Below are 19,968 nucleotides of genomic sequence, written 5' to 3'. Positions count from 1 at the left end.
CGCCCCGGGCCGAGGTGTCGGGTGACGGACTCCAGAAGCAGCCGCGGCTGGCGAGTGTGGGGCTTCCAGAACCGTTCCCACCTATCTCAGAGATTGTACTGGTGCATTTCAGCGATGATGATAGTTTTCGATGGTGGCATAACTGCTTTCCAGGTTTCAGATGCTGCATTTCAAGCGACTGCGAAGAGAATTCCCGTGGAAGGATCCCAGGCCTTGGCTATCTCATAACATAAACCAAGACTGTCAAAAAATGTGAGGAATCTGTTCTAATGTGTAAACCAAGGTGAGCGGGGAAAAGCCATCTCCCTCTTCTGATGATGCCCGACATGAGCCAGTGCCCGTCAAGCCAGAAGATGAAAACTCAGGAGGGAGGCGGACGGAAGGGCCACTCTGTCACCGACCCTCCAGCCCCTCCTCCACGCTGCCTTCTGAGGTTTCTTCCAGAAAACTGGTCCGTGTGTGGGGTGGATATCGTAGCCCCGGGGTCAACGCCTGGAGAGAGACGACCCAGCCCCAGAGCCTGCGGGTCAAGGACCCTGCTGTGTGTGCTCATGGTGTGACCTCCTCTGGGACCCTGTGTCTCTTCATAGGTCACATGAAGATCTGAGCGTGGTGTCCCCTGAGAGCCTTGGTCTCCTCATCGGTGCTCCCGAGGGCTTTCCCCCTGACCTCCAGGCCCTGGCAGTGTTCCTTCTGAAGGGGACGCCTCTGCACTTGCCCCTTGGGCATGCGAGCAAAGGGCATTTGGCTCTTTGTGTCACGGGGAAGGGCTCTGGCTTTTTTGCACCGGTTTCTTTCACCTGGGGGTGTGGGAGTCGTGTTGGTGGAGACGAGTACGGGAGAGATGAAGGTGTCCTTGTCCGCTCTTTTCCTCCGTGGAGCGCTCCCTGCTTGTGCCCCGGGAGCACACGCCTGCCTCCGTGGCGGGTGGAGCAGGATTCTTGCCTCCCGGGACCCGAGCGGGCCGTCACAGGAGCGCTCGACGCCACGGGAGCGCTCGGTGCCCGACTCACTCACGTGGCACGTCCTTGTTAGAACCTGCTTTGTGCGCAGGCTGTCCGGAGAGCCCCACGGGAACCAGGCCCATGACCTTGTTAGCAGCTGAGCGTCCCTGCTGGCCGAGTCCGTGTGGGGCGCACGTCTCGTCCCAGAACGGGCGAGATGGCGAGCGTGGGGCAAATGGAGGGCTCGCTGCAGCAGGGAGCGTAGGCAGTATTTCGGACACCGCGTGGGTCTCGAGACGCTGGAGTTCGGGAACCGGACCCTGCTCGGTCTTCATCCGGAGATCGGGGGTCCCTGCCCCTAAGGCGAGGTACTCACCCTCCGCGCTTGAAGAACGCAAACGCGGGAAGCGTGTGCGAGGCTTCCTGGCTCGTCCCGTCCCGCACGCCTGCCCGGGCGGGCTTCCTGGGGCCGCGTGGGCAGGTTGTGTCCCGCGGGCCCGGTCTTCCTGTCCCCCGTCCCCCTCTGGCCGCGTCTGCAGCGGGAGCGGGTTCGCTGCGGAGCACGTGGTCCCCGCGGAGGTCTGGCTGGGGAACGAGTGATCTGGTGTCTCAGCTTTGGGATGGGCTCCCCCTGCCTTGCAGGCTACTTGGTGTCCTCTAACATGCACTTTAGTGTAATTTGCTCTAAATGCTTTGAAATGAGCAGGAGCCTGGAGAAAGGAACTGGCCAAACGCCTCGGAAAATGTCGTTTTATCAACGGAGTGGATTCGATAGCCCTAGGGAAGCGGGGGCCCGAAGCACCACAGCCGCGGCCCGTGGCCCCGGTTAGCTGCCTCCCAAAACGCCGGGGCTCCTGGGAGCTCCGGATCGTCCGGAGCCCGTCTCCGAACACCGAGGCTTGGCCGTCAGGGTTGCACGGCAGCACCGTGGACACCCGCCCGCCGGCTTCCCGCCGCCTGGCCGGGGAGCACCGCCGAGAAGCAGGGTCGGGGTCCCGCACACGGGTGATTCCCGGCGCCGCCCCGGGCCTGCAAAGCAGGGTCTCGCTGCTGGGGCGGAGGCCAGGCATCCGCTCGGTCGGCCAGCTGCCCAGCTGACCGCGGTACCGCCGAACTGCGGGGACCCCAGCGTGCAGACGGCCAAGGTCAGGACACCGGCTCTGACATGGGCCCTGTCCGATTCCCAGGTTGATTTTTTTTTCTTTTTTTGAGCTCCAGGAACACATATTTTATGTATGTATGTATTTGTTTTTATTTTATTGTATTTTATTTTTTACTTATTTCATGTTAGTTAACATGTACTGGGGTGTTGGCTTCAGGGGTGAAATTCAGTGATTCGTCACTCACATACAACACCCAGTGCTCATCCCAACAAGTGCCCCCCTCCCACCACCCACTTTCCCCTGCCCCTCACCCACCTCCCCTCCGTCAACCCTCAGTTTGTTCTCCATAGTTAAGAGTCTCTTGTGGTTTACCTCCCTCTCTGTTTTTATCTTAGTTTATTTTTCCTTCCCTCCCCCTATGTTCATCTGTTGTGTTTTCTGAATTCCACCTAGGAGTGGAATCATAGGATACTTGTCTTTCTCCGGCTGGCTTATTTCACTTAGCACAATACCCTCTAGTTCCATCCACGTAGTTGCAAATGGCTAGACTTCATTTTTTTTCATCACTGAGTAGTATTCCATCGTGTGTTTGTGTGTGTGTGTGTGTGTGTGTGTGTGTATATACGACTTGCGCTCAAGTGTGTATATATATATATATATACACACACACACACACCACATCTTCTTTATCCGTTCATCCATCGATGGACACTTGGGCTCTTTCTGTAGTTTGACTGTTGTTGATAGTGCTGCCCTTTTATGTTTACACACTTCTCACTTAAACTATTTTAACCTCTCACTGGGAATTGCTCTCCAGGTAGAATACTTGTTTTGGTGCCACTACAGGGCAGATCTGATGTCTGGGCTTCTCTGTGCCTCAGTCCGGAGATGTAGGAAGTGCCCACGAGATAAGGAGTGTGCCTCAGAGGGTGGCGGAGAGACCGTGAAGGTGTCAGGGTGCAACCCAGGCTTGCTCGCTCTGATGCAGTCACAGCAGAAAGTGCCCAGTGTGAGTCTCCCCTCCTGAAGTTCGAGTGTCTGTCTGTGGCCTTGGCTCTCCATCATCCCTGCGCCCTTATGTCAGTTTGCTCGAATACCTTCTCCTTCCTCTGCAGTGTGTCCTAGTAATTCTGTAATGGGTTTCCCAGAGGTATATCAATACAAGCATTTATTGAGCACCAACTGTAGACCAACTGTGTGGCTGGGTTGCCAAGGCCGCACAGACGAACATACATCGTCTTTACCCCGTCCCAGGGGCTCTGAGCCTTTGATCGGATGTCCACTGTCAGGGTTTCCTATGTCCCAGCCTTGGCCTGTTTCTCAAGGCGGGAGCCCAAGAAAAACACGTAAATCGTTGCGTATTCATTTGGCATGGTCCTCGATGCTTCCTGGGATTCTGGATAAAGAACTGGGACTTGGTTGTAGCTTAAAGTAATGAAGATTGAGCCCAAGGTCCAGTGGACCTTCTGTAAACGCTTTGAAGTGATCCAGATATGGTGAGACCGTTTGGTGAGAGGGTGTGATGTCTAAGACTGGGAGTTCGGCTGCATGGAATCTTTATGGGGTATTTGTAGAATCCAAATCTGCTGTGGGCAGACAAGTCAAATCCGGTACTTGGAAATAATGACAGATGTTGACTAAGGTGATTTTTTTGTTGTTCCCAAAGTCTCGCATTAAGGTTACACCATCTGCACGATATTTTTTTAAGAAGAATTTTATAATAACCGTGTTCTCATGGAATCTCACACAAACATAAATCTGGAACAACGAATAACCCAAGAGACTTCTTGACTTACCTCCGAGAAGTGCTAAAAAGAAGCAAAAATACATGAATATTGCAATTGCTTTTGATGTGGAAGCAGGCGAGGAAAACAAAGAAAACGGAGGTGTTTGGGGAAAGGGAAGAGATTTGCAGAGCAAACAGTTCAGCACAACACGTGGCCGCCCTGAGTCGGGGGCTGGAGCCTCACCGTACGGCAGGTGGGGTCCATGAAGGAGCTGGAAGAGCTCCAGGAAACAACAGGTCTGGGGAACCAAAGCCAGCACAGAGTCTCTAAAAACACAGAGAAAGTCTTCTGTCAGGGCACCTGGGCAGCTCAGTCCGTTGAATGTCTGACTCTTGATTTTGGCTCAGGTCATGATCCCAGGGTTGTGCGATGAAGCCTTGGGTTGGGTTATTCACTGAGCGTGGAGCCTGCTTGGGATTCTCTGTCTCGATCTCTCTCTCCCTCTCTCTCTCTCTCCCTCCCTTCCTCCCTTCCCCCTCTCCCCCTACCCCTCTCATATTCTGTCTCTCCCCACCCCCCCCCCAAATCTATGTTCACTCAAACAGTGGAGGCAGCGTGGTAAAAAACAAGAAAGATAACGGTTTCTAGGCCTCCTGATTCCATCACAGTGTGTTTCCACATCACTCCCAACCATAAGAAGCATCTAGAACCTGCGTGCCCCAGCGTCTCAGCGAGGCTGTGGGGACTGCGTTTCCCCTGGCTGCTTTCAAGTCCTGAGAGGTCTGTGGTGGTCCCACACAGGGTGGAGAGTTTTCCTGGGGTTTGCTGCTCACACACGTGGCCTCAGCCTCTGTATCACCCCATCCCACATCTGTCACCCTATCTTGGGTCCTCCTGTCACAGCACCCCTCTGCATTGACCCTGAGAGAAGGACTGACCCTTCATTTTCTTCCTGACTCTTCCTTCAGAAACCTGATACTTTCTCTTGACCTGGTGATCACGGGTGGCCCTGGATGGTGTGGTGATTACGGGTGGTCCCAGAGGACCTAGTGATCATGTGTGTCCCAGATGACACGGTGACTGTCTGTGGTCCCAGGTTTGCTGCCCTCTAAATTGTAAATTCTACAAGGGCAGGCCCTCCATTGAGCCCCACCTTCCTGGAGATGAGAGGAGGTAGGCAGCAGTGACTGAATAATTATTAGGTAAGTTCAATTAAAGCTGCATCTGAATTGGCTTATATTACTTCTAGGGAACGAATGAATGAATGAATGAATGAACGGGTAAGTGAACGCAACGGCAATGTCTCCGGGAGAAACACCTACAGTGGGCTGTGCTTCCCTTCCCCCTTGAGCGCAAGTCGTCGACTTTACGAGATCTCCACGTCGGCATCGTGGGTTTCCATTCTCTCATTTGCTAACAGCAGGGAAGGCTCAGGGCTGAAAACGGAGACGTTGCTCCTTAGAACGGACTTGCGTTTGTGACCTCTCACACCTGTCCTTCAGTTGCTCTCAGAATTACTTCCTCTGACGCGCCAGCCAGCGGTGTGCAGGCATCCCCACCCCCTGACCGTGCTTCTTTCCCGCCCGATCCCTAGGGTCAACCTCGTCTGCAGAGGAAGCAAACACACTTAGGAGCTAAACTCACTGCCTAGTGGCCTCCGGGTTAGAAAGTTGATGCTTTTGCGAATCTTACAGCTGGAGACCTACGTATTTCTTGATGTTATGCCATAGCGTAAACAGTAGAAAGAAGTCTTGAATCAATCTCACTGTGGGAGGATCCATCCATATGCAGATTTAAGGGATGCTTTAACCCGTTCCTTTAATGGTTGAATCTTGTTCTAACTTCCCCTCCGGCTTACACCCTTGCTTTAATCAAAATATAGACCGCGTTTTTGACCCATTTGCATCTGACCTGTCTGGCGTCCTTGCAGGATCTCTCCCTCGGTGTCTGGACAGACACGGCGTGGGCACCCCTGCCGCTGTCCTTGCCGTCGGGCACACAGCACTGCTTTGTAAAGATAAATGACATGGGGACCCCTGCAACTCTGAGGTTTTCCTTAAAATAGTGTCGCTCAAGGTCCTTTTGATTCCTTTCTAAACTTGGCAAATTACCTTTTATCTGAACTAGTTTGAAGACCCTCAACCAAGTTCTTTTAGTAGAGTGAGTTCTTGGGGTGCCTGGGTGGCTCAGTGGGTTGAGCACCCGACTCTCGATGTTGGCTCAGGGCGTGATCTCGTGGTTCCTGGTCCTGAGACCTAGCCTCCTGTTGGGCTCTGCACTGACATCGCGGAGCCTGCTTGGTCGGGATTCTCTCTCCCTCTCTCCCTGCTCCGCCCCGCTCTCTCTCTCTTTCTCTAAATAAATAGATGAACTTAAAAAAGTGAACAGTGAATTCTTTAAACTAGGACTGTTCTATTTCCCCTTGTTGAAGAACACAGCCCCGGTAAATGCACTGTCTCCTTGGAACATAATTGCTGTTAAAAATGGGAAGGGGGAGACACGTGCGTGAAGTGTGTGTTCTCTTATTTCTGACAAAGAATGGCTCCATTGTTAGTTCTGCAGCATTAAATTATCAAGAATTATGGTCAAATTCCAAATGCCCGAATACTAGGCTTTTTTTAATTATTGTACCTGGTGGCGGGGCTGGTCCTGAGATCTCACAGGCTCACCTGTGCTCCTTGTTTTCTACATCGCCTCTGTCTCTCTTTCTGTCTTGTGTCTGCCTCTCTCTCTCTCTGTCCCTCTCTGTCTCTCTGTTTGTGTGTCTCTCTCTGTCTCTGTCTCTGTGTCTTTTCTCTGTCTCTGTCTTGTCTTTGTTTATGTCTCTCTCTGATTCTCTCTCTGTCTTGTCTCTGTCTCTTTGTATCTCTGTCTTGTCTCTCTGTGTCTCTCTCTACCTTTGTCTCTTTGTCTCTGTCTCTGTCTCTCTCTCTGTCTCTGTCTTGTTTCTGTCTGTCTTGTCTCTGTCTCTCTCTGACTCTCTGTCTTGTCTCTGTCTTGTCTCTGTGTCTCTGTCTCTCTGTGTTGTCTCTCTCTGTCTCTTTCTCTGTCTCTGTGTCTATCTCTGTCTCTCTGTCTTGTCTCTGTCTCTCTGTGTCTCTGTCTCTCTGACTTGTCTCTGTGTCTCTGTCTTTGTCTCTTTGTCTCTGTCTCTGTCTCTCTCTGTCTTATCTGTGTCTCTCTGTCTCTGTCTTGTTTCTGTCTGTCTTGTCTCTGTCTCTCTGTGTCTCTGTCTCATCTCTGTGTCTGTGTCTCTCTCTTTGTCTCTTTGTCTCTGTCTCTCTGTCTCTCTCTGTCTTATCTGTGTCTCTCTGTCTCTGTGTCTGTCTTGTCTCTGTCTCTCTGTCTCTTTCTCTGTCTCTGTGTCTATCTCTGTCTCTCTGCCTTGTCTCTGTCTCTCTGTGTCTCTGTCTCTCTGACTTGTCTCTGTCTGTGTCTCTCTCTATCTTTGTCTCTTTGTCTCCGTCTCTCTCTCTCTGTCTTGTCTCTGTCTCTCTGCCTCTCTGTGTCTTTCTGTGTCTGTGTCTCTGTCTGTCTGTCTATCTCTCCCACACGACACTGTCAGGGCCCAGCTGTGTGGTGTGAGAGGAGGTCTGTCTTTGCGGAAGGATGAGGCAGGGACAGAGCCCCGAGAAGCTGGGGGTGACATTTCTGGGGGGCCGCTCTCCCTCCGGGACAGCAGGCCGGCGCGTCGGCACCTCCCAGGAGCTGGGTGGCCCCCGGGGGCGGGCGCGCCTCTGGGGGCCGCGATGTTAAAACACATTTTGGGCAAAGCGGAACGACCGGGCCCGGAAACTCTGTGGCCAGACTTCAGTCAGATGTTCTTCCGCGCTCGCTTCGCCCAGGTTTGAGCTCAGGAGCACGTTTTGCACACCCCCGGGAAAGCGGCGACGCCTTTCCGCTTGCTTTTCTCTTCCTGGTGAGGCTCCCTGGGCTTCTGGACCCATTCCCGCGTGTCCCCCATTGCAGACTCTGAAGGGGACAGGCCCTGAGCACGGCGCTCTCTGGCTCCGCAGGTGTTTCCGGGACAGATGACGCCACGTCCACCTGCTCACACGTACGCGGTGCCCGCAGGAGGCGGTGACGACCGCGGCTCTGCCCCCGGCGTTTTCCTTCAGCGCGGGGCTCGTGCTCACAAACCAGAGAAAATCCCACGTGGGGCGGGTGATGCGCCCGTGGCCATGGGCGCCCGGAGGTGCCGTTTATGCCGTGGTACAAAGCCGTCCCACGCTGGACAGGCGTCAGGTGGGCCGCCTGCAGTGGGACCGTCCGCGCAGGGCCGGCGTGGGGGCAGCCGGACCACTGGAGGGCACCGTGGGCTCCGTGATGCCGCGTCGGGATGTCAGCAGGAGCCGACGCGGGATGGGGAACCCCTGCGAGCGCGGGCGCTGGGGGGCCGCCGGGCCCTCTGCACTGGCTCCTTCGCGTGGTCCCAGGCTCGCAGCCCCTGTGGCCCTGGGCGGGCAGACCCCTGACTGCTGGGCGTGCCCCGTGTCCTGGGAGCGAGCAGCCCCCCCCAGGGCCCGGGCGTTTATTCAGAAAACCATAATCTGAGCAAGTACGCGGGAGGGGGTCGCTGGGACAGGGAGGTGGTGAGGCGCCACCGCCTCCTGGCTCCTCCGGTGCCCTCCTTACGGTCTTAACTTCCAGGGTGACCATGAGACGTGGCACACGCGGGAGGGAACTAGCGAGTGAATTTACAGATTAAAATCCCGGTCGCGTGGACGATGGAGGTGAAGCAGGTTTCCTGCACATCCCACTGCGGGATGGACCGTGTCATGCACCATTGAGTCCGGAGCCCCGGGATCCAGCCGCAGACGCTGGCTTGGAGACCGCGGGCCGTCGACCTCCCTGCTTGCCTGTGGCTCAGAGTCCTCGGGCCCCCGCGATGTCTCTGGCCGCCGTCGGTTGCGATTGGCGGTGGCGTCAGGCCAACGTCCGTCTCCCGCTGCTCTGCAGAAACGCCTCTTTACATTTGTCTGGCTTCTTTTTCTTTCCTCCCCCAAGTTTTTGCGAGTGGATCAAGACAAGGACAAGGACTGCCAGCTGGCGTGTGCGGGTTCCTCACAGAAGCCACTGTGCGCGTCTGACGGCCGGACCTTCCTGTCCCGCTGCGAGTTCCAGCGTGCCAAGTGCAAGGACCCTCAGCTGGAGATCGCTTACCGGGGCAACTGCAGAGGTGAGCCGTGTCTGATCGTTCGCTCAGAGGCCGGCCAATCAACCGCTAAGCATAAGGCCGAGTAGGTTGTTCTCATCTTCGCTACGTTTTTATGCGTAAAAACTCAGGGATTCCAGGTTTGTGTCAGGAAGGAGGGAAATTTCGGGGACTCAAGGGCAGAGGCACCTTATACCTTGTTTCGTGTTCTTTTCTTAGGCTGTTTGGTGCCATCTCGACACACGCGTATCGGCGTTTCACAGAACACTTTCTGAGTGTTTTATTCTCACCAAAGTTAATCCTGCTTCCATCGGCCCTGTCTTGTCCCCCCTTCCAGCCAGGGGGACATCGCACAGCACCTGTGGGGTCGATGGCGATTTCTTTCGTGTTGATTTTACACGTGAAATTTTCGATTATCCTGATTTAAGAAGCAGATTTAGATTTAACTAGCACGCTCCGAGCAAAACACTGAAATACTTCCTGTGTTAATGAAGGGTTTGACTCCGCAGAGTATGCTGATGCTTTGAGCCCCAACAGAATTGCATTCAGAAAGAGACAGGGCACAAGCAGGGGAGGGGCAGAGAGAGAGGGAGACACAGAATCTGAAGCGGGCTCCAGGCTCCGAGCTGTCAGCACAGAGCCCGACATGGGGCTCGAACCCACAAACTGTGAGATCATGACCTGAGCTGAAGTTGGACGCCCAACCGACTGAGACACCCAGGTGCCCCTCATACGCTTTTTACTAGGAAAGACGGTGTCTGGACAGTTGTGCAGGGATTCAGATGATTTTCATTTTTCTAGATACGTCTCTGGAGGCAAGGGAAACAAAAGCTAAAATAAACTATTGACACTTTATCAAAATAAAAGGCTTCTGCATGGCAAGGGAAACAATCAGCAAAACTAAAAGGCAGCCTACGGAATGGGAGAAGATATTGGCAAACGACATATCCGATAAAGGGTCAGCATCCGAAATCTGTAAACAACTTATGCAACTCAGTACCCTAAGAACAAATAATCCAATTAAAAAATGGGCAGAAGGCACGAGCGGACACTTCTGCAAAGAAGACATCCGGATGGCCAACCGACACATGAAAAGATGCTCACCGTCGCTCATGATCAGGGAAATACAGCTCAAAGCCACACTGAGATACCACCTCACCCCTGTCAGAATGGCTAACGTTGACAACTCAGGAACCAGTAGATATTGGGGTGTCGAGAAAGGGGAACCCTCGTGCACTGCTGGGGGAATGCAAACTGGTGGAGCCACCCTGGAAAACAGTATGGAGGTTCCTCAGAGGTTCCGGAACTACCCTAAGATCCAGCAGTCGCACTATTAGGTATTTACCCAGAGAATACAAGGACACCAGTTCAAGGCATTCGTGCACCTTAATGTTTCTAGCGACATCATCTACAACAGCCGGATTATGGAAGCAGCCCAGATGTCTGTTGATAAGTGAGTGGATGAAGCTAATGCGGCATGTATGCTGTGGAATATTACTCAGCCATCAAAAGAATGAAATCTTGCCATTTGCAGCGACATGGGTGCAGCCAGAGTGTATCATACTGAGCGAAATAAGCCAGGCAGAGAGAGACAAACGCCATAGGGTTTGACTCGTATGTGGAATGCAAGAAAGGAAACAAATGAACAAAGGAAAAAGAAAGAGAGATGAGCCCGAAACGGACTCTGAACTACAGAGGACACAGTTGAGTCACCGGAGGGGAGGTGGCAGGAAGAGGGTAAAGAGGACGTGGGTTGCGATGAGCACCGAGGGTATGTGTAACTGCAGAATCACTATATTGTGCACCTGAGATATAACACTGCATGTTTACTGTGCTGGAACTTAAAAGAGTGATTTGCAGTGGGCCTGGCCAGAAACGGCATGACCACGTCTCACGGAAAAGTGGCCTCAAAGGAAAGCACCCGCGTGAGGAGTTCTGTTCCTCTCTGTTCTGTGTCTAATTTCTGTACTCTCGTTCTGAACTCGTCAAACTGAGAAAAATTTGGACGCCTCGATTATAGTTTTACACGTCAGTTATCTGTGCTGAGAAAGGAGAGGCGAGTTAGGAATAGATTCAAATATCAGGCGACTTGGTCTTCAGGGAAGCTTCTAGAGGCAGTCGCCTGTGCTGGCCTTGCCCGCGGAAGCATGCTGTGGGGGCGGTGGTAAAGTTTGAGTCAATGCTGCTTTCTCGTGCCACGTTCCTGTAGATGACCCCGATCAGCTGTTCTGCCGGAAGGCCACGGGGGAGCTGCCGGGGTTAGTCTCTGCCTTAGCGATCACCAGCAGGCACCTGGAGGGGTTAGTTAGACCAGGGCCCGGGCCCCTGTCCTCCCTGGGTGGAAACCTGATGCAAAGGCCTGCGAGTCCACACCTGCCAAGGTCGCTCTCCAGAGCCCTTGACTCGGCTCCACTCTGTCCACCGTGGCATCTGTGCTGGGCTGCTTTTGGACACGTGTGTCCTTTTTGATAATGTCATCGTTCCCCTCTTTGTATTTGGATCCAGCCTAAGTTTTCTGGGAAATTCCCTTGGCTGGGATTCTCATTCACTTCCCTCAACCAATTTCAGACCACAAATCTGTGACACAGAAAATGTGCTAAGGGGAGTGAGCAGACATAAAACTCACTTCACAAAAGCTGGTTCCACTGAAATCCAAGGGGTTAAAATAAAAAATAAAAAAAATCTACGGATGCCCGTAGATTTCAAAGTCAAGTTTGTTTGGTGCTTCAGCTGGCAAGGGTAGCGAATATGAAGGTTATTGACAGCGACATTATTAGTCACACGTTTGTTTAAAATAACCGGGCGTCATGCACCCCTGATACGCATGATGCATGATTTGGGAACAGACCTCATCTTGTAGGGGACAGGAACCTGTGCTACGCTGGGGGCTGCCCTGGAAAGGGGCTTCCAGGCTGCGGCGGGACGGTCCCTGCGGAAGCAGCCTTCCGCCTGCATCCCGGCTCACGGTGGCGATCGGCCCCCGTCCAGGGGATGGGCTCCTTCGTATAGACTGGTGAACTGTGCCATCGCTTACCAACGCCGTTCCCCTGCCCAGGGCTCCAACAGGGAGGAAACGGTTCACAGGGAGTGGGAAGAGGTAAAAGGGAGCCCCGGTGCGGATGGGGGCCAGAGACAGGAATCCTGCCGGACTGGGGAAGTCATGGTACCGCCTACGTCCCTCTCAGGGCACGAGTACGACAGATTCGACAGCACAGCCGGGTCAGAAGCTTGCGTCTCCGAACGGGAAGGAGGGGGCACGAGGCCGAAGGTCCCCTTGCACCGCTTCACGTGCTACAAACAGCCGTCTGGGTTTTTCTCACATTGTCCCTGGGGTTGAAATAGTGCCAGTCTGGCAGATGGGCAACCGCATATTCTGAGGACGTTGGGTGGGTGGCAGTCCCACTGGCCTGTTTGGAATGTACTGGTTTGAAAACAATTAAAATGTTTTAGTCCACGTTTCATTAAGCTGGATTAAAATATTTTATGCATTTGATGTCAGGGTCTAAGTGTTGCCCTTGAATAGAAATGCAGTGGTTGGCACCGATGGATTTTTCTCATATTTTCTTAGAAATTTTGTGGAGTTTGGGTTTTCAGAGCTTAGCAAACACATTAATATTTTCCCTTTGATCTGAGTCCATTGGGGCTGTCTTGCTTTTCGACAACATTTCTGGCATCCAGTGAAAAAGCCAGAAAACAAGGAGGAGGAACGGTCCAACGTCAGGAGGCGTTGGAGTGACTTTGGGATTTCCGGAAGCAAAGTCATAGCGGAAACGTGACAGAAACAGCCGTCTCGGGGATTCCAGGCCCGAGGAGTTTCTAAGAAAAGGAACGTGCTTACAAAATGCTCCCGATCTCTCCCCGTTCCTGTTTGCTGCCAGTGTCTCGTGGTCCTCGTCGTGGCTGGCTGAGCGAGGCCACGGTCTCCCTGCGCCACGGTGAGCACACGGCACGCGGGCCGGACGTGCGGGGCCTTGGCAAGGTCCGTGCAGAGGCAGAAGTGCGTGCCCACGTCGGGGACGGACGGATGAGTGGTTGTTGTTCTTCATGACGATCGTGTTGCATGAACCCCGAGGGACACACACCCGCAGGGTTTTCTTGGACAAGCGGTGGCTGTAAGTAGAAGCCAGAACACGTGCTTGTGGGGCCTCCGTCCGTGGTCAGTCCCTGCCGGGACAAATCCCGGGTCATAGTGCTGTCTGGGGAAACCTGCTGGCCCTTCCGCAGGGGCCTCCCGCCACGGCTGCCCTGCGGAGACCCGTGGTCCCTCCGGGCCTGTTGGTGGCGGTGGGAAGAGCCACCTGGGGTGGCGCCTTGGGGAGTGTTACCTCGTAGCTGGTGAGCTGCACCGGGGACCCTCCCACGATGGGGAACACACAGCAGAGCCCGCGGCCTCGATGGGGACAGACCCTGGCGGCCCCAGCGCCTCCCTCTGTGGACGTGCGGTCCACGGGCTGCCCACGGAGGGACTTCTCGCTGACACTGGGCTCTGAGCGGCCAGACCCCCAGGAGGGCAGCCCAAGCGCTGGGCACCTGTGTCCCGGAAACCCAGCGGGAAGCAGCGACCTGCAGGGCAGCGTGAGCGGGGCGTGTCGTCCCCGAGGATTTCTGCGGAGCCCGGAGGCGTCGCTCACCCCCGCTGGGCTTGGTGTTGGCGTCTCTGAACGCCCTCTACCTTTCCGTTAGTTTTGCTAAAAATGTGGCGTAACCGCCCCGCATCCCGAGACTCCTCCACGGTCGCTGGCCTCTCCTCTCTGCCTGTTTGTCCACGTGGGTGCTCGGAACGCGGACATCGGGGCCCCCGAGGGGTGGGGCGGTGCCGGGAGGTCCCAGCGCCTGCCCTGCACACTTCCCAGCGCTCTGAAGCCCGCTCAGGTGTGAGAGCTGCAGACTCAGCCTCGGTTTCTCTCACCGGCTGGCGGGGGCCGCATGCCCACACCAGCCTTCTCGTCTCTAAAACAGGGCGGTGGGACCAGGTGAACACTAAGAAGTCTTCCTGTTCAACCATTTTCCTAATCATGAGAAGGCCCCTAACAAGCCTTGATTTACACGCGGAGTGTAAAGAAACAGGCTCCTTTCACGTCAGGGGCATCGCCTTTGGGAGGCCAGAGCCGTCTGGGTGTTTCCTGTAGCTTCACCAGGAGGCTTTGTGAACCCACAGCAAGCGTCCGGTCCCAGAGTGTGGTTCGGCTACGCTAAGTCAGCTCTTAGCCTGCTATTATTTTCTTCAACAAAACAGAGATTTCTGTAAAAGAAATCTACGCGGGATGTGTGGAATGTGTATGTGTGCACGACTATCTGTGTATGCATGTGTGTGCATGTGTGTCTAGTGTGCACATGTGCATCTATATCTTTGTGTGTGTGTTGTGTGTATCTGTGTGTATGTGTGCATGTGTGTATCTGTGCATGCACATGTGTGCATATATATGTGTATGTGTACATATGCTTGTGTTCTTGTGTGCATGTATAGGTAGCTGTGTGTATTGTGTGTGCATATGTGTGTATATGTGCATATGTGTGTATATGTGCATGCTGTGTGTATTGTGTGCATGTGCATGTGGGTGTGTATTGTGTGTGTGCATATCTGTGTGTGTGTGTGCATGTGGGTGTGTATTGTGTGTGTGCATATCTGTGTGTGCATGTGGGTGTGTATTGTGTTGTACATGTGCATATGGGTGTATATTGTGTGTGTATATCTGTGTGTGTATGCATGTGGGTGTGTATTGTGTGTGTTTGCATATCTGTGTGTGCGTGTGCATGTGAGTATGTATTGTGTGTGCATATCTGTGTGTGTGCGCATGTGGGTGTGTATTGTGTGTTTGCATATCTGTGTGTGCGTGTGCATGTAGGTGTGTATTGTGTTGTATGTGTGCATGTGGGTGTATATTGTGTGTGTATATCTGTGTGTGTGTGCGCATGTGGGTGTGTATTATGTGTGTTTGCGTATCTGTGCATGTGCGTGTGGGTATGTATTGTGTGTGCCTATCTGTGTGCGTGTGCATGTGGGTGTATATTGTGTGTTTGCATATCTGTGTGTGCATGTGCATGTGGGTGTGTATTGTGTGTGTGCATATCTGTGTGCATGTGCATGTGGGTGTGTATTGTGTGTGTGCATATCTGTGTGTGTGTGTGCATGTGGGTGTGTATTGTGTGTTTGCATATCTGTGTGTGCGTGTGCATGTGGGTGTGTATTGTGTGTGTATCTGTGTGTGCATGTGCACTTGTGTATCTGTGCATATATGTACGTTGTACCCATGTTTGCATGTGTATGTGTACATATGTGTGTGCATGTGTGCATCTGTATGCACAGATGGTATGTGGGTGTGTTGTGTGTGTGCATATCTGTGTGTGCATGTGCATGTGGGTGTATTGTGTGTGTGCATATCTGTGTGTGCGTGTGCATGTGGGTGTGTATTGTGTGTCTGCGTACCTGCGTGTGGGTGTGGGTGTGTATTGTGTGTGTATCTGTGTGTGCACGTGCACCTGTGTATCTGCATATATGTACGTGTACCCATGTACGCATGTGTATGTGTACAGATGTGTGTGCGTGTGTGCATCTGTGTGCACAGATGGTGAGTAAAAACCTCTGGGCCACCAGACAAGAGGAGAGATCAATCGTGCATTGTTCTAAAAGGAACTTGACAGCAAGGGAGTTGTCTGTGTGTGTGTGTGCAGGTGCCTCTGTGCGTGCATGTGTGTGTACACGTGACTCTCTCCTGCATCCAGTCTTCAGGCGGGGTCCTTGTTCGTGCTACGTGCCGTGTCGAAGCTGCACTTCCTTCCCACAGGCAGGCCACCTGAAGTAGCCGTTGCAGAAAGCGGTGTCCTAGGACTTTCGTCACATCTGTGCGTCTCTCTTGCAGAAACCCTACGCCAGTCACGTTCACCTTCACTCTTTTATGACATTCTAACAGGTCTGAGGTTAGAAATGTCCTTCCTTGCGGACTAAAGTAGACACGACGGGAAGCAGCATCATTGCTCGCACGTTCCAGCCGGGATCAGAAGCACAAGACTCTTTGGAATGTGGCGTGAAGAACGGTCTTCCCTGTGCTCCACCCACACGCGTGTTCCCGCAGCACTGGTTCACCAGCAGAGCCGGGAGCGTCAGCGCAGCGCCGGCCGGGCCCGGGAGCGTGGCACTCAGACTCCGTAAAGGGGACGTGGTGACGGTTGCGCCGTGGTCTCGTTTGATGCCCTGATGCTCGCGGTTATCAGTTACCCGGCAGATGGTTGTGACCCGTCGTCTCCTGTACAAATGTTGCACAGACTCCGAATACTTCGATACATTCTTGCAACAGCTTGCAGCGCATGTAGGTTTTTTCCTGTATGGCTTGGCAGCCCCAAGCACGAACTCGAGGTTTTCCTATTATAATTTGTTTCTGTCTTTCTGCGTTTGAAACGATAACACTTATGTAAAAGGGAAACTCTGTTCCTTCCCCCTCCCGCTCCAGAGCTCTGCGGTCACGGAGGACGTACGGCACCCCTGCCCTCGCCGACCGGCAGTGGCTCGGTGGACGGGGCGCCTTGCTCGCCCTTCTGGTCTTGCATCACCGCACACCCACTGACGTTAAGGAGGCACAGAATGTTCTATTTATGCGAAGAGCGTGGTGGTGCCGAGTCCTCCATTTTCCTCGGAGTCTGGCCTTTGAAATTATGGGTGGATAAAATAGTACAACCTTTGAAATCCCGCGTCTGCCTTCACTGGATGCCAGCAAAAATAAAAGTGTCTCATAGGGCCATCATTTCTGAGGCCACCGCCCAGGGAGAGTGTGCCTCCTTTGTCTGGTGGCCTTTGCTCATCCGGCTCCCCTGCCCTGAGGCCAACCTCACCCGGGCCGGGCCTGTGCCGGGCATGGGCACAGAGCCGTGAGGGCGTCTGGACCTCAGAGAGCACACGGCACCAGGCTGAAAGTCAAAACCACTCGGTAGCCATTCCAGACCGAGTCACCGGCCAGAAAAACATCCAGCCTCGCCGCGCATCTTGCTGGGCTGAACACTTGGATTTCTGTAAAGGAGGGCATTCGATTTATCCCGAGCGTGTACACGTTAACAAGGTAGGGGTTTAACGTGACCTTACGGCCGCGGCGGAGAGTGTCAGCGATGCGGGATCACCTGTAGCGCTCTGTGGCACGTGGAACCCAGAAGCACTTGCTGAGGAAGTGGGTCTCTTGTGAAGTTTTCCGACCACGATGAAGAAGTAACACGCTGAAGAGAGCACAAGGGAGGCGTGACTAATTTTGAGCGAAATCCCTGGCATTCTGCATATTTCAGGAGCATTGATCTGGTGGGTGCCGTCCAGACCCTGCTCAGTCGTGAAGACCGTCATTCAGAAGATCTAGGAAAGGGACACCAGGCCGGCGGTGGGAGACAGACGGCACGTTCGTTCAGTAGGTGGTCACGGACTTAACTTCGGGGGACATCTGATGCCGACTCGGCCGTTCCGGGCCTCAGAGTCCTCTTTCCTGTGACTACACAGCCTGCCATGTGCCAGACGAAAACTTGGAATTTAGTCTCCGTCAGACGTGAGCGCTGCCTGTCTGAGGACGTCCGATCAGCGCTAAGCGCAGAGTCTTTGAAGGAAGTGCATCCAGGCCAGGAACGAGGCCCACACGTTGTTTGGAAAACGTATGCTCTCTTGGCACGTTCCACGATAGTTCAAGTATTCGAAATGATTTGCGATTCCGTCGGGACCCTGGTGGAGACCGCGCAAGCTGGAACTCCTGTCGCTTTTCCTTTTAGACGGTCAAACCACAGGTTGTGCTAAAAACACGAGGACACAAGTCCAGCAAAGCTGTGATTTGTCCTCAGCTAAAACACAGGCTGCATTAAAACCACATGTTGCCGAGTGCCGGCTGGCCAGGCCAAAGCGGAGATCAACACACGAGCACCGGCCTGGAGGGAAGAGCGTCTTCTGCAGCACGCATGCCCGTGACACACGGCGCAGCCGGCGGCCCGGGGTCCGCAGAAGCCGGGGACGGGGATGTTCAGCAGCAGAGTCTGTATTCAGCAGGCCGATGCCGCTGGGGCCGTGGCTGCGGCCCCGAGCCCCGCAGCGGGCGCCCAGAGGGCACGCAGTCAGGGCCAGCAGGATTTGCTACCAGACCATGAGAAGTCACCATCTAAAGCTGTTGGCCAGGGCACACGTTTGAAGAAGCGGCTCTCGGAGTCCAGAGGCCCCTTCAGATCAAGACAGCCTGTTATTTAAATCTGGAAACACTTGGGGCGCCTGGGTGGCTCAGTCGGTTGAGCGTCCAACTTCGGCTCAGGTCATGATCTCGCAGTTTGTGAGTTCGAGCCCCGCGTCGGGCTCTGTGCTGACAGCTCAGGGCCTGGAGCCTGTTTCAGATTCTGTGTCTCCCTTTCTCTCTGCCTCTCCCCTGTTCATGCTCTTTCTCTCTCTGTCTCAAAAATAAATAAACATTAAAAAAAATTAAAAAAAAAATAAATCTGGAAACACTTTAGAAACACGGGGAAAGCCTGTCTTTTCAAGCTCTAAAACTCACATGAGCTACGTCGCATGGCGACCCAAAGAAGGGAGCGTGAACTTGTGGTGGCGTGTCGGAGGGTGAGAGGCCCGTGGGCGACGCACGTGGGTGCTTGGCCACGCACGCCGTGCTGCGGTGTCCAAGGGGCTCGTGCCCCGGAGCCCATGCCGGGAGGCCTGGGGCCCGCAGCGGGAGGTGCTGCCTGCCGGGCCCCCGTGTCGCACGCAGGCCGGTGCGGGCTGGGGGGGTGGCGGAGGGGACGGTGGCCTCGCTCACGAGCTGCCACGTCCCTCGTGCACACCCGCGTGCCCGTGATTCGTTTGAGGGTGTCTGTGTCCGGAAGGAGACAAGACGCACTCGGTGTTTTTAGCTGCTTCCCTTCTCACCGACTTACTGGGTCTCAGGAGACGGCTTCCTGAGGAGCAGTAGGAACTGGGTGCATTTTATCAGGTTCTGCCGCAGTATCGCTAATGCCAACACCTGAAAGTCTGGGACAGAGCAGAGGGCGGGCTGAGGGTGTCTGGCTTTTCATCTGACGTGCTGTCACATTTTCCTCCTGGAGCTGGAGGGGGCAGGACCTTAGTATCGCTTTGAGACCCTGGGACAGTGCGACACACGCGAGGGCCCTTGTGCAGGTCCCGCCGAGGCGGTCTTCAGGTGGGGCGGGTGTCCCGGGCCGGCGCGGTGTCCGAGGGCCCCCACGTGTGGCCTGGACCCGCAGAGAGCCCGCCTGCAGCCGGCCACGGCCGGAGCTTCTTCGTTTCCCAGGAGGCAGCACCTGCCTTTTAGCAGGACAGGCAGAGCGGCTGCTCTGAGCCTCGGCTCCCTCGCTCATCGAGTGCAGAGAAAACCTGCCCCCGTCACCTTCCCCCCGGGGGCGCTGCGGCCCCGCGCCCCCACGTGGCCCGGTGGCTCACGCGCTCGTGGGTCCCGGTTGTGTAACTGGTGCGTGTGCTCTCCCCGCAGACGTGTCCAGGTGTGTGGCCGAGAGGAAGTACACCCAGGAGCAGGCCCGGAAGGAGCTGCAGCAGGTGTTTATTCCGGAATGCAACGACGACGGCACCTACAGCCAGGTGAGGCCCTTGGCCCCGTCCGGTCCCCGCAGCGTCTGCTCCCAGCTGCGGGGGGGGGGAGGGGGTGTCCCTGGGGGCCCCCGTGCACAGCTGGGAAGGGAGTTCCTGGCGGGGCTGACTGTCACCGCTGGCGGTGGTGCTGGTGAGCTCACTCACTCACGCCCGTCCCGGCGCAAGTGCCCACGTCGGGGCCGTGCCGCCGGCCGCTGTCCCTGGGCGCTGGCCTGGCCCAGCCCTTCTGGGAGGCGAGCGGGCCCCACTGACCCCGGGCCTTCCGTGGGAAGCAGTCCTAGTTTACCACGCCTGGGGCAGGTGCGGGAAGGCGCAGGCCGCCGGTGACCCTGGCGCAAGGCGGGTTTGTGACTTTCCTCCCACCTTGTTGGTCAGAGTCAGTCAGGAAAATAACCCAGTTCTCTGTCTTATGTGTGGCCGAGTCTTTGCTGTCGACACCACTGTTCCCCATTAAGGCAAAAATCCCTGAAGT

The 19,968-nt window shown here is 54.8% G+C and overlaps 1 protein-coding gene across 5 annotated transcripts in view; it reads left to right on the top strand.

Annotated features, from left to right (window-relative positions):
* The window catches only part of SMOC2 (SPARC related modular calcium binding 2), a 165,123-nt gene that overhangs the window by 36,694 nt on the left and 108,461 nt on the right, over positions 1-19,968 (top strand). For all 5 annotated transcript variants that reach the window (XM_027056432.2, XM_027056431.2, XM_027056430.2 and 2 more), the window contains exons 2-3: positions 8,782-8,953; positions 19,378-19,484. In XM_027056432.2, coding sequence (XP_026912233.1) covers positions 8,782-8,953; positions 19,378-19,484 — 279 coding nt within the window. The remainder of the gene's footprint in view (positions 1-8,781; positions 8,954-19,377; positions 19,485-19,968) is intronic.

The sequence above is a fragment of the Acinonyx jubatus genome, chromosome B2, assembly GCF_027475565.1.
Source record: "Acinonyx jubatus isolate Ajub_Pintada_27869175 chromosome B2, VMU_Ajub_asm_v1.0, whole genome shotgun sequence".
Lineage (NCBI taxonomy): Eukaryota > Metazoa > Chordata > Mammalia > Carnivora > Felidae > Acinonyx > Acinonyx jubatus.
Note: the sequence above shows the minus strand (reverse complement) of the source record. Positions and strands in the feature narration are given on the sequence as shown.